The sequence below is a fragment of the Diplodia corticola genome (assembly GCF_001883845.1).
Source record: "Diplodia corticola strain CBS 112549 chromosome Unknown scaffold9, whole genome shotgun sequence".
Taxonomy (NCBI): Eukaryota; Fungi; Ascomycota; class Dothideomycetes; order Botryosphaeriales; family Botryosphaeriaceae; genus Diplodia; species Diplodia corticola.
Genome location: NW_017971488.1, coordinates 404,309 through 416,454, shown reverse-complemented (window position 1 = coordinate 416,454; position 12,146 = coordinate 404,309). Strand labels below are relative to the sequence as shown.

General features: G+C 56.2%; 5 protein-coding genes across 5 annotated transcripts; 3 read left to right on the top strand and 2 right to left on the bottom strand.

Moving 5' to 3' along the window:
• Positions 1 to 1,167: 1,167 nt before the first annotated feature.
• Positions 1,168 to 2,751, bottom strand: BKCO1_9000126 (vitamin h transporter; the record flags this gene model as incomplete). The annotated part of the gene is made up of 7 exons (XM_020279767.1): positions 1,168 to 1,414; positions 1,557 to 1,773; positions 1,844 to 1,860; positions 1,934 to 2,227; positions 2,286 to 2,454; positions 2,512 to 2,561; positions 2,612 to 2,751. 7 exons carry the CDS (start codon positions 2,749 to 2,751, stop codon positions 1,168 to 1,170), a joined length of 1,134 nt encoding a protein of 377 aa, XP_020133052.1.
• Positions 2,752 to 3,949: 1,198 nt separating this feature from the next.
• Positions 3,950 to 5,318, top strand: BKCO1_9000125 (isopenicillin n synthase; the record flags this gene model as incomplete). Its single annotated transcript, XM_020279766.1, has 5 exons — positions 3,950 to 4,004; positions 4,064 to 4,334; positions 4,392 to 4,521; positions 4,582 to 5,009; positions 5,075 to 5,318. 5 exons carry the CDS (start codon positions 3,950 to 3,952, stop codon positions 5,316 to 5,318), a joined length of 1,128 nt encoding a protein of 375 aa, XP_020133049.1.
• A 319-nt stretch (positions 5,319 to 5,637) lies between these two features.
• BKCO1_9000124 (oligosaccharyltransferase subunit ribophorin ii) lies at positions 5,638 to 6,620 on the top strand (the record flags this gene model as incomplete). The annotated part of the gene is made up of 3 exons (XM_020279765.1): positions 5,638 to 5,774; positions 5,835 to 6,033; positions 6,093 to 6,620. 3 exons carry the CDS (start codon positions 5,638 to 5,640, stop codon positions 6,618 to 6,620), a joined length of 864 nt encoding a protein of 287 aa, XP_020133050.1.
• Positions 6,621 to 7,142: 522 nt separating this feature from the next.
• Positions 7,143 to 8,083, bottom strand: BKCO1_9000123 (exo-beta-protein; the record flags this gene model as incomplete). Its single annotated transcript, XM_020279764.1, has 2 exons — positions 7,143 to 7,982; positions 8,081 to 8,083. The coding sequence occupies 2 exons, from the start codon at positions 8,081 to 8,083 to the stop codon at positions 7,143 to 7,145; spliced, it is 843 nt and encodes a 280-aa protein (XP_020133055.1).
• Positions 8,084 to 9,872: 1,789 nt separating this feature from the next.
• BKCO1_9000122 (aspartyl-trna synthetase) lies at positions 9,873 to 12,074 on the top strand (the record flags this gene model as incomplete). Its single annotated transcript, XM_020279763.1, has 4 exons — positions 9,873 to 10,101; positions 10,157 to 10,872; positions 10,919 to 11,101; positions 11,148 to 12,074. The coding sequence occupies 4 exons, from the start codon at positions 9,873 to 9,875 to the stop codon at positions 12,072 to 12,074; spliced, it is 2,055 nt and encodes a 684-aa protein (XP_020133056.1).
• Positions 12,075 to 12,146: the final 72 nt, after the last annotated feature.

Genomic DNA, 12,146 nt, shown 5'->3' with positions numbered 1-12,146 from the left:
TCCGGTGCCCCCCAATCCCCTGCTGTCGGGAAGAGCAGTAGAGGGACCCATATGTTGAAGCTATATCCAAACGACATCATAGCGCCCTGTCACAAGCCCACAAGAATTAGCTAACTGGCACCAACAGCTCTCCAGACTCGTCCGAGGCTTACCACAGTGAGCGCTCGCTCCTCCGCATCATCTTTCAGCACCGTGTTCACCGTCGAGTACAGGATCGGGCTCGAACAGCCGGCCAGGCCGAAGGCGTACCACGCCACGAACCTGCACCACATTGTCAGCACGCCCGCGCCATCAGCATCTTCTTTCCTCTCTCTCTCTCTCTCTCTCTCTCTCTCTCTCTCTCTCTCTCTCTCTCTCTCATGAATGAATCCGTCCGCCATCCACACCACACCGGGGGGATGAGCGCTCCGAGAAGATCTCCCAAGGTTCTGGATGCCATGAAGTGGCTGTGGAGGGGACGAGCCCGCGACTGGGCGGGGGCAGGCTGTGGAAGAGGGGCTGTCGGGTTGAACTTCCCGCGGAGGGATTTGTTCGGTCGGAGTTACGAGGGCGTGTCCTTGGCCTGTCTTGAAATCCGAGTCACTGAGCAAGCGGTCTTCCTCGACATCCTTCATAAGCCTCTCGAACAATTGATGGGTAACTGGCCGTGAGCCGGCCGAGTCCACTCGGTAAAAGTAGGCTATGATCGTCGCGTGCTTCCATTCTGCAGAAGACGTCAAGGTCTTCTGCTGCTCACTACGGGAGTCGTGGGCGCTGGTCGGAGGTGCCGCAGGGGCCTGTCCGGAGGGGGAACCGTCATCTGGCCTCGTCTTCCTTTTCTTTGATGGCCGGTCCGAAGGGATCATGTCATCTTATACGGCTGGGGGTTTGGATGCGTGGGAGAGCGTATGCTCGGGGGGGAGGAGGGCTTGGTGCCCAGACCGATAGCTAGCGAATTCCAGTTGCTGGTCCGCCGACAGGACGATATCGTGATCACATCCCATTTCTTCTCGTCCTCGCAACAACCAGCGCAGAGACGCAAGGCCCGTAGGCCACCACCACACACATTACACGCAGTACACCGCCTGCCCTCGCTCTGCTCTGCACCCCACCACCCACCAACCAAGAGAGAGAGAAAGAAAGGAGAAGAGAATATAAGGAATGGGGGAAGACGGGGAATAACATCACTCACTTCAACGCGACGGGGATCTTCCAAACCGTCATGCAGGCGCTCGAGAAGACGCACGCGGCCATGGCGACGGAGTAAATCGCCCAGCTGGGGTAGATGGCGGCGAGGGTGGTTCCCAGCCAGCTGGAGACGATGGTGATGGCGTTGAGCGCCGTCGGCAGCTTGTTGATCTGCGGGACCGAGTAGCGCTCCGCCTTGAGCCAGAGGTTCATGTACGAGGACGGGTACGAGGAGATGATCATGCAGCTGCGGACGACGAGGTTAGCTGAGGGGGTTGGGGGACTTCGAATGGATCTGGTTTGGCTTTTTCTTTCTCTCGCGGGGAGAGGCGGGTCATTTGGGGAGGGAGGGATGGATGGAGAGAGAGAGAGAGAGAGAGAGCACACACATATAGCAGAACACGAAGACGTAGATGTGCCATCGGCGCAGGCTGCGTTTGAAGACGTCCAGGTTGAGCTTCCCCGGCGGCCGGACCTTCTCATCCGCCATGCGTTCCTTGGCGAGAGAGATGTCGTCATGGGTGAGAAAGATGGGCTTGGGCGATTCGGGAATACCGGGGAAGATGAAGAAGCCGGCGAGGGCGACGGGGATGGTGAAGATGCCGTCTATGGTCGAAAGATCAGAACACATCAACAGCAAAGGATCACGTCTCCCGGGCATGGGAAGAATGTATACCTATGATGAAAAGCCATCTGTGACCATGTCAGCCGCGTCGATAGAGGAAGAAGAGACAGTGAGGAGAGGCAGAGGGGGAGCAATGCTTACCGCCATCCCGACAGACCGGCAACGCCAGACAGATTCGTGTACGCTGCTGCCTGCAAGTAACCGCTGACCATGGTGCCGAGCGAGTTGCAGATGAACCACGTCCCCGCGCGCTTGAACAGCTCCTGCTTGCGGTACCAGCTGCCGAGGATGAAGTGCGTGCCGGCGAAGACGGGGGCTTCGAAAAGGCCGACGAAGAAGCGCAGCGCATACAGCTGTGTGGCGCTCGTGACACGACTCTGGGCGAAAGTGAGGATGCCCCAGGCTATTTCCAAGGTGGGGAGCATGTACCGAGCGCTGTAATTGCTTAGTTTGCTTTCAACGTGAAGAGGGCGATGGGCTCGGGGCTGCATACAGCTTGGGGCGGGAGATGAGTAGCAGCAAGGGGATTTGAGCAATGACGTAGGCTGTAAAATACGACACATTGAAGTAGTTCAGCTCATTGCCATAGAGCTCGAGGTCCTCCTTCATTCCTGAAGTATACGCATTGCTGAGATTCGATTGATCGAGGTACTTGGTGAAGACTTGAGGAACTGTCAGAAAGGTGTCGCGTAGACGCACAGCTCGGAAGAGCAACTTACAGCACAGGCATGAGAAAATTAAGATGGAGAGGTCGAGTTTGAACAAGAGTCTTATCGGTAAGCAGTTTGCGAGAAAGTTAAGAGGTTGCCCAGCACTTACTTTCGCTCTTTGGCAGGGTAGTGGGACGGATACCAGTTGAACACCTCCTTGACAACGCCCCAAAGCGTTCTCGGTTGACCTTTCTCGATCTCCATCTCCGTCTGTGTCTCGTAGACACCGCTATCTTTTGGACCGGTCATCTTGCCGCTGGAGGCTTTATACTGTCAGGCAAAAACGGACGTCGCCAGAATGCCAGAGTATGAGCATCAGCGGAGGGCAGCACTGTTCCAGAATCAGGTATCGGGAGCAAAGATTGAGAGAAGATAAACATACAAAAGAATTCGTGCAACTAACGCGGCCGGATGGCGTCAGCGCTATTGCCGCTCAAGCGTTTGGCTTGCGTGCTTAATCGACCCATGTTGATAACCTTTCAGCTTTAGCCGCGCTTACATGATGGTCATAGCTTCGGAGAGGAAGCTTGTTTGGACTAGGCTTCGTTTGCTGCATCCACCTCCTATCATGGTCATGATGACAAAGCTATCAAATAGTGTTTTTTAGATCACCAGGGGAGAGCTGGCTGAGTGCTTGGGTAGCTCTTCTATTCTCTCTCGTAGTATCTACTTGGTGTCTTGATCTTTCCGGTTTCTAACTTGCTTGATTAACCGTGTCTCGGGTGCTGAACATGGATGACAAAGTCGAGGAAACCGTCGCTTGACCTGTTCACACCAGGAAAATGCACGGCGATAGGGCTTCTCCATGACCTCTGCGTACTTGCGAACGACTGTGTGAGTACTGTCAGCCAAGTCCTGAAATGAACCAAAGCCATAACCAAGATATGATTCTACAGCGCTTTCCATTCCCAAGTACATAATCGCAACGTAGAGTTCTAGATGAAGCATCGGAAATAGCGAAAGTTGGTAACGGCGACAGCGCCGATGTTGTGAGAGCTTCCCCGCATTGCGTGCTGCACCACACCAAATAACGCATCTCCGAAATCACGTCGTCCAATCAGCATTTTTCTCGTCCCCCTCGTACCTTAGAATCCTGCTAATCTTCGAAAGCTTCATGCAAAGCAGTCCGCGAGGGATTGGCGCTTTGTCGCCCCTCACTGTCCCCCCATTTTCGGGCTCCACTCTTGCTGGCGTCGGCAACTAGACCGTGAGCGCATTGGATAGAGATATCTATGGTGTGATTGCCGGCATCGGTGACATCATGCTGGGTGGATTTGAAAGCCGACGTTGGAGGGGTAGATGTCTGGTGGTCGGCGACCAGGCGGATAGCATGTTGGAACGGAGTACTTATAATGTCGTGCATTAGCACTGTCCAGGCGGGGAGCTAGACCGACACCGACACTCGATCCTAAGCTATCCACGGGTTCTGCGAAACAGTTCAGCAATAATGCCGGGAAAGACCATTTCGCCATACAAGCAGGTCCCAGTGACCAAGGCTGATCGTTAGTGAGCCCATCCCAATTTCAGCCTGTCCAGCGACTGACGTGGGAACTGTACATAGTCGATTGGGCCGAGCTCGTCACGCTTGACCTGAGTCAATTCGATAAGCCGGGAGGCAAGGAGAAGCTCGCGGAGCAGCTCACCTACGCAGCGCAGCATGTCGGTTTCTTCTACGTCAAGAACTTCGGCATCAGCCAAGAGGAGGTCGACAGGCAATTCGCACTGGGTCGCGAGTTCTACGACCTGCCGCTGGAGGAGAAGCTGAAGTACCACAACATCAAGGATCTTGAGAGCGGAGAGTACAACGGATACAGGCCTGCTGGTCTCCGAAAGTAAGCGTTTGTTCCTGCCAGACCACCCGAGAACTGCAAAGGCTAATCGCAGATCAGTCTCACGGAAGACGGTAGCGTCAAAGACAACATCCAGGTGTACAATATCCCCAAGTTCGATGGCTTCCACAACCGCCAGCACCCGCCGGTTCTGGCAGACCACATCAACGAAATCGAGCAGTTCAGCCGGGTAAGCTGCTTCCTCTTCGCGCCAGCACCGTCTCAAAGCTAACCAGCTTGATTCACGCAGAAATGCCACGAGCTCGTCGTGAAGAAGCTCCTGCGTCTCTTCGCCATCATCCTCGAGCTGCCGGACGAGGAGCAGCTGGTGCGCGAGCACGTGTACGACGACCGGGGCGAGGACCACCTTCGGTACATGCACTACAAGGCGCGCACGCCCGAGGAGAATCGACGGATAGGCAGCCTCTTCACGCCGGGGCACACGGACCTGGGAAGCGTGACGCTGCTGTTCCGGCAGCCGGTGGCGGCGCTGCAGATTCTCAACAACCAGGGCCAGTGGAAATGGGTCAAGCCGCAGGACGAGACCATCACCATCAACATCTGCGACGCGCTCAGTGCCATCACCGGCGGCTATCTGAAGAGCAGCATCCACCGTGTGCACTCGCCGCCGGATGACCAGGCGCACGTCGATAGGCTGGGCGTGCTGTACTTTGCGAGGTAAGTCGCTTTGGTGAGATGTGGATTGGGAGAGACGAAGTAGTGCTGACGCCATCTCTGTGCAGGCCGAACAACCATGTCGTCCTGGACCCGCTCAAGAACAGCGGGCTGCTGAAGCGGTTGGGGCTGGAGGAGAATGAGTTCACCAAGCTTGGACAGCACCTGACGATGGAGGAATGGGTGAAGGTCAGGCAGTCGCAGCAGCAGCGGAGGACACAGGCGCCGAAGATAAGCGAGGATGGAAAGTATGAGTACACAAAGAAGGACTTGGAGATCCTCCCGGGCTTGCATGCGAAGATCCACAACTAGAGATTTCGCCAGGATGGACGGTGTCTGAGGAAGGCCAATCGGACCAAGTGGCCGGTAAAATTGGAATCACGAATACATGACGCGAGCAAGCTCTCCATAGCCTGTGCCGATGACTTGTGAATGCGGACTTGGATGCGGATGTGTCTTGTGGAAGTGTGATGTTGTCGCGTCGGCGGAGAAGCTGCGGGCGGATGCGTGGGTTGACCATTGTGGCCCGTGCACGGGCAGCTTACGAGTACGTTGCATTAAGCCAAAGCTCCAGCGAAGCAACACCACGACGCTCCTCGCCGCCCAGCATCGCCCACGCAGAAGTCCGACCATGCGTTTCTCGTTCCTGCCATCGCTGCTGCTCATTGGAGCTAGCGCTGTCTCCGCTGCCTCGTCCTGGGGCTTTGAGGAGGCCACGCTGACTGTCACCTCAAAGGGCTCAGGCGTCGGCAGCGGCCTGAAGGAGAAGTACAACTCGCCTGATGCCAGCCATTGACCCGTGCCAGCTGCTAATCCAGCCTTCTGCAGGTTTGGCCCTCAGTCTCCCATCGAGAAGCCCGTTGCGCTGGGCCCGTCGGACACGCTCAAGCTCCTCCTCACCACCCTCGACGGCAAGAAGGCCCAGCGCCCGCACCAGGCTTTCCTGACCCTCACCGACCCCGCCACCGGTCTGCAGGATTCGTTTGCTCTGAGCGTCAAGGACAATGGCAAGGGCAAGATTGAGCTGGTACGCCCCGCGCTTCCATCTGCAATGCATTCATCCGACCATTAACACCTTCCCACCAGACGCAAAAAGACCTTGCGGTCCAATTCCTCACCACCGAATCCCCGGTCAAGGCCTCGCTCATCATCGCCTCCTTCGGCTCTTCCGTCCCCTACAAGTCCGCCGTCTTTGACCTTGACGTTTCGCGCGACCCAAACACGCCTCTGGCGCTTCCCGAGCCGCCCGTGCGCTATGGCAAGAAGGACGAGATCCACCACATTTTCAAGGATGACCCCAAGAACCCTCCCAAGGTCATCACCCTCGTCTTCACTGCCGCCGTCGTCGCCGCGCTTCCCGTCCTCTTCGGCGCCTGGGCCATGCTGGGCGCCAACATCGCCCACGCCCCCAAGGCCTTCGGCGCCGCCCCCGTCTCGCACGGCCTCTTCTTTGGCTCCATCATCGCGCTCGAGGGCATCTTCTTCCTCTACTACACCGCTTGGAACCTGTTCCAGACGCTCCCGGCCGCCGTTGCCGTCGGGCTTGTGGCCTACGTCAGCGGCAGCCGTGCGCTGTCTGAGGTCCAGGAGCGGAGACTTGCTGGCCAGAGATAAGCCGCACGTGCTCTTGTCGTATGCTTGGGAGTTGGCATTGCTGTATTTTGAAGCGATGACGTTACAAGTATTGATGGTTGAAAAAAGTAGCGAGCAAAAATTTCGGAACGGGATTTTATATTTTAGAATCATATGGATTGAAAAAGCATCCCTCTCAACAAATTCGCAGAGTTGGAGACATTGGCAACGCCTTCCTTTCATGTACAACTGACGTCAAAATGTCCAGGGGGTAATTCTCTTTGAAGATGTGGTCGTTTTAAATGACTTCATTCCACATAGCTCTAGCCGGTAGAGTGATAAAGTACCGCACGAGGAAGCCCAAAGAGGTTACACAACGCCACAACACCAGGTTACAGCGCTTTCCACCAGAACGCGCGCCATACCGCCAACCGAAACCAAAGCAAAAACCGTCGTCTTTCTCACACACACACTCTCTCTCCTTCTCTCGTCTCCCCACCCACCACCACCACCTCACACAATCACCACACACCCCACACACACCCAAAAAAAAAAAAAAAAAACTCAACAACTCCCCCTCGTCACCCCATCCCACCCCACCAACCTATTCGCCACATCCACAACATAACTCGCCGTCCCCCACCCCCCCGTCGCCGACAGGTCCCCCGCATCCGGCACGCTCCCCGTGTTGTACGCCCGCAGCGCCCGCCACGGGTCGCCATACACCCCCATCCAATACGCCAAGCCCGGTCCGCCATCCGGCCAGCTCCCCGCCACGCCCTGCACGCCGTCGCGCAGCATCTGCTCGATGGACGCCGCGGGCCGCGCCGCGTCGAAGGAGGCGCTCCCGGGAGCGGCTTGCATGATGCCGCAGTTGGAGGTGCCGGTGCAGGGCACGTCGAGGCGCCCGTTGGATTCTTGCAGGACGGTGGCGAGGACGAGGCGCGGGTCGAGGGAGGTGAGGGCGGAGATGGCGGTGATTTTGGCGTGGAGGGTCTGCGTGAGGGTTGAGGCGGTCGTGCCGCTGCTGCTGCTGCTGCTGCCGGCGAGGGCGGCGGCGTTGGCGTTGGCGGCGGCGATGCCCGGCGCCGCGGCGGTCCAGAGCGTCGCGAAGCTGGCCCAGGAGGTGAGCGGCGGGAAGGTCGCGGTCGTGAAGCAAGTGTAGGTCGAGGTTGTGCCGGTGTTGCCGCTGGTGGTGGTGTCGCTGGTGATGGCGGTTACGGCGCTGTTGCTGGAGCTGCTGCCGCCGGCGCCGCTGCCTTGGGAGGCGTCGTACCAGGCGAGTGCGGAGGGGTTGGTGATGATGGAGTTTTCGAAAACGGCGGAGCGGGGGGTGAGGGGGGCGGTGGGGAGGGCGGAGACGGCGGCGGCGGCGGCGGCCAGGAGGAGTGTGGGGAGGTGGATCTGGGAAGGATGGTGTGAGTATTGTGGGAGGAGCTTTTTTTTTTTTCACTCTTTCTATCAAGCCGGGTTGATTTGATGTTGTGGAGGGGGAGAGTTACCATGATAAATACACTGGATTGTCTTTTTATGACCTGCAAGAGACAGATAGTGGGTGTATAAGGACAGTAGAAGAAGGCTCGTCCAAGTGCAAGCCTGAGTAGAAATGACAGAAGGTACAGAGGCTTAAGATACAATACCGATGAAAGAGGATATTTTCTGAGAGATCCCAGCCCTCATTTATGCATCCGAAACCCAGAGGGTCGGATACGGCATTTCAAAGGCCGTTTGCAGTGTTGAGAGGACTAAATTTACGTGCAACGTTCGTGTTCGCCTATAGGTACTTCACACTCAAACACCAGGACTTACGCCTCAGATGGGGAGTCCGGATAGCCGCAGGGGTTTCTTCATCCAACACCGCAGAACAGGGCCGGTGACACATGCCCAATGACGAGCGTCGTTAAGCGGCGCGACTTTGCGGCGCGTTTCGCAAGGTCTGAAAACGCAGTGGCAGGTCCTGGATCTGGGAAGGCCTAATGTCACGTTCCCTTGGGGAGAAGACACGACTGTCGCCTGTAGCATGCGTTTCTCACGCCGTGTGCATTATTCGGCTACCGGCAAGCCGTATGTGCCCGGCGAGCGGGGTGGTCGTGATACCAAGATGGCGTCCCCTTGGAATGCGGCGTCGGGTTGGTGTTGGGGTCCGGGATCAGATCAGAATATTGTCCGGGCCAACGTGTGCCTTGCGCCTCAAAGCGAAGCCGCCCCCAAGATAGACGGTTGATCTCCACCCACCCCACATCATCCGGCGCGAGATTCACGGCGCGGTGCCTGGTGCCTTATTGAAGGTAGGGACACGGCATGTAGTGAGAGGTTAAGGGCACACCCGACCATGCGACCAGCCGCGGTTTGGTGGAACGTTGATAGAGCTGTGTTTCTTCAACGCCCGCCCCAGATCGGCATGGACCAGGAAGAAAGGGCGAGGTCTCACGCTGCGGACCGCAGCAAGAAGGATTTGATCCACACGTGCTCTCTAGTGCTCGCATATGTTGCACGGGTAAGCAACGTCCGACGCGCCACTTACACGAGTGGCAGAACTTTCGAAAGGCAGGCAGGATGATGAAGTATTCCTTGAAACATGTGACACCGTTATTGCGGTCCAGACTCTATGAGAGGAAGAGGTGGGCCTGTTGACGATGCCGACTTGTAAGTTCATCTTCGCTGGCGCAATGGAGAGCCGTTATATGGTGGACGACAAGGCTCTCATAGGATTTGGCCAGCGATTGGGTGAAGCGCTTCATGACCGCCAAGTTTCATCCAGAGATAAATGATTCTTCATTATTGCGGGTATGTACATGATCGTACTCGTCAAGTAAAATTAACCTCGAACCGGTGCAACCGCAGCGATCCAAGGGATATCCTTCCAGAACTTGGTTCAGAGATGCCTTTTAGCGTCCGTTTTGTAACAAGGTGGGTGTGCCGAACGCCGATATCATGCTGCCTCCAGTCCCACAATCGAACCGCTTAAGCCCGGTGAGGGGAGAGCTCGAAAGCGAGAGAGGGGCCAGCTCATCGGGTACACGCTGGGCTTTCATCATCTGCGCGGTCCAGGTCAGCATTCTGCGCGCATTGCAGGTGGGGAGGAAAGCAGGAGGGCTCACTTGTTGTAAACTGGAAGGATGCGATCGCGAGATGAGCGCGAGGCCGCGATTATTTTTGTAGGTCCTCGGCTGACTCATCGTTGGCGCTAGCACCGACCGGGATGGCGCACCAGAAAAGCATCCGACGCTCTCACAGCCGCAACTCCATCGCTCCACCGCCTTGAGCATTGCCTGCACTCGGAGGACGTGCGTCATGCTGTTCTCTTCGTGCAAGAGACCTGCTGCCCGCAGCATTGCGGCGTTGAGGTCCCCAACCCAAATCCCCAAATTTACCGCGTCTCGAGGGTTCGTGAGTGTGTCACGACCATGCTCTACAACCTCTTCGCGGCGAGCGGGCCAGAGTGTTTCGCCAATTCGCCATTTCTCTTCAAGCGCAACACTTCGTAATGATCTTCCTTTTCTGGAAAGCTATAAGCAGTCCTGTAGGTGGACGTAATTTCTATTCTCTGGTATTGTCCAGTCTGATTGTTCCTTTAGTTCATTTCTCCCCGGCCACGCATGAGATCAAGGAGCTTGCGAATGCTTCAATTGGAGAGACGGTTACTCTGCACGGCTATCTCGGGCCCCGCGCCGACCTTTCGAAAAAGCTCTCCTTCGTCCCGTTGTTAAGCAAAGACCTCAGCCACAGTGTTCAGATAATCAGCACCCCCCGTTCGTCCGAGGAGTTGCACGCTCGCTTGAAGGCCCTGGGAGCACAAGACCCTGTCGCCATCACAGGCGTTTTGAAGGAACGTAAGCCTACTAAGAGTGACGCAGGAGAAATTCAAAAGATCACCAACGTAGAGGTTGAACTAAAGGAGCTGTGTGTGCTCAACGAGTTCCCAAAGGAAATCACCTTCCAAGAGGACACCAACATCCCACCTGAGCAGCGCCATCTGCAAATCCGCCAGGACAAGGGCATCCGTGACGCACTGGCATTCAGGGCCAAGGCTGCCAACACCTGCAGAGATGAGCTAGCTAACAAGCATGATTTCTTGGAGATCGAGACGCCTATGCTTTTCAAGTCTACGCCCGAGGGGGCAAGAGAGTTTTTGGTGCCTACTCGGACCAAGGGCCTGGCATACGCACTTCCTCAGAGCCCGCAGCAGTACAAGCAAATCCTGATGGCCAGTGGTATCCCAAAGTACTTCCAAATCGCTCGTTGCTTCCGAGACGAAGACCTCAGGGCAGACAGACAGCCTGAATTCACTCAGGTCAGTGGGTCGTGCATCATTCTATATATCTGCTGACAGTAACTAGCTTGACCTGGAAATGTCCTTTGCGGCTGGCGAGGACGTTCAGAAGTGTATTGAGAACCTCGTTCGGAGACTGTGGGGTGAGCTTCTGAATGTCAAGCTGCCATCCAACTTCCCGCACATGTCTTACAATGATGCCATGGCGAAGTATGGCTCCGACAAGCCCGACATCCGCCTGGGCATGGAGGTGCGTAATTCTCTGCTTTCTCTTCTTCACATTCTGACCGTTCCAGATCTCGCAAATCGACTATCTCCTTCCAGTAGATCTGGTCACCAAAATCGGGCCTCTAGCTGATCCTGCAGTCGATGTGATGAGGTTGCGCGTCTCAAATGAGCCCTCGGAGACACGAAAATTCGTGAATGAATTCATGGAATCCCCGGAGGCCGCCCCCTTCATGAACAACCCTGAAGGCCAGCCCGGAATTTTCATCTTCGATACACGGAAGCCATTGCAAGGACTGCAGCCGTTCGGCTTCGAAGCAGCAGAGCGTCTCGAGGATATGTATCAACTTGAAGACGGCGACCTCATCGTTATCCAGGCCCGCAAGAACGTGCCTTTCTCAGGAGGCTCAACGCCAATCGGAAACTTGCGTTTGGCATTGCACAAAGCGGCCGTCGCCAAGGGTCTCGTTCCTGCACCACAAGGCTTTGAGTTCCTCTGGATCACGGACTTTCCGCTTTTCTCACCAAGCAGTGACACAGAGCCAGGCCAGGGTGGGGCTGCTGGATTTGCGGCTACCCATCATCCTTTCACCGCGCCGAAGACTGCGGAGGATGTTGGTCTGCTTTCCACGGATCCTGCCAGTGTTCGCGCAGAGCACTACGACATTGTTGTCAATGGCGTAGAACTTGGCGGCGGCAGCAGACGTATTCACGATGCTCGGGTTCAAGAGTTCATCATGCGTGACGTGCTGAAGATGAGCGAAGAGCGACTGCAGGACTTCAGGCACCTGCTCGACGTTCTTCGAGCCGGATGTCCACCACACGCTGGGATTGCCCTTGGCTTCGACAGACTGATCGCCGTGATGCTCGGAAAGGAGTCGGTTAGGGACGTCATCGCATTCCCCAAGAGCGGTAAGGGAGAGGATCTGCTCGTGAAAGCACCGAATGCTGTGACGAAAGAGCAGTTGGAAACATACCACTTGACATTTAAGAACTGAACGATGCGAGGGTTTCTCGTTCTTACCCTCAATATCCTGTAAAATATTTTGCTGCAAACTACTGTACTTTTT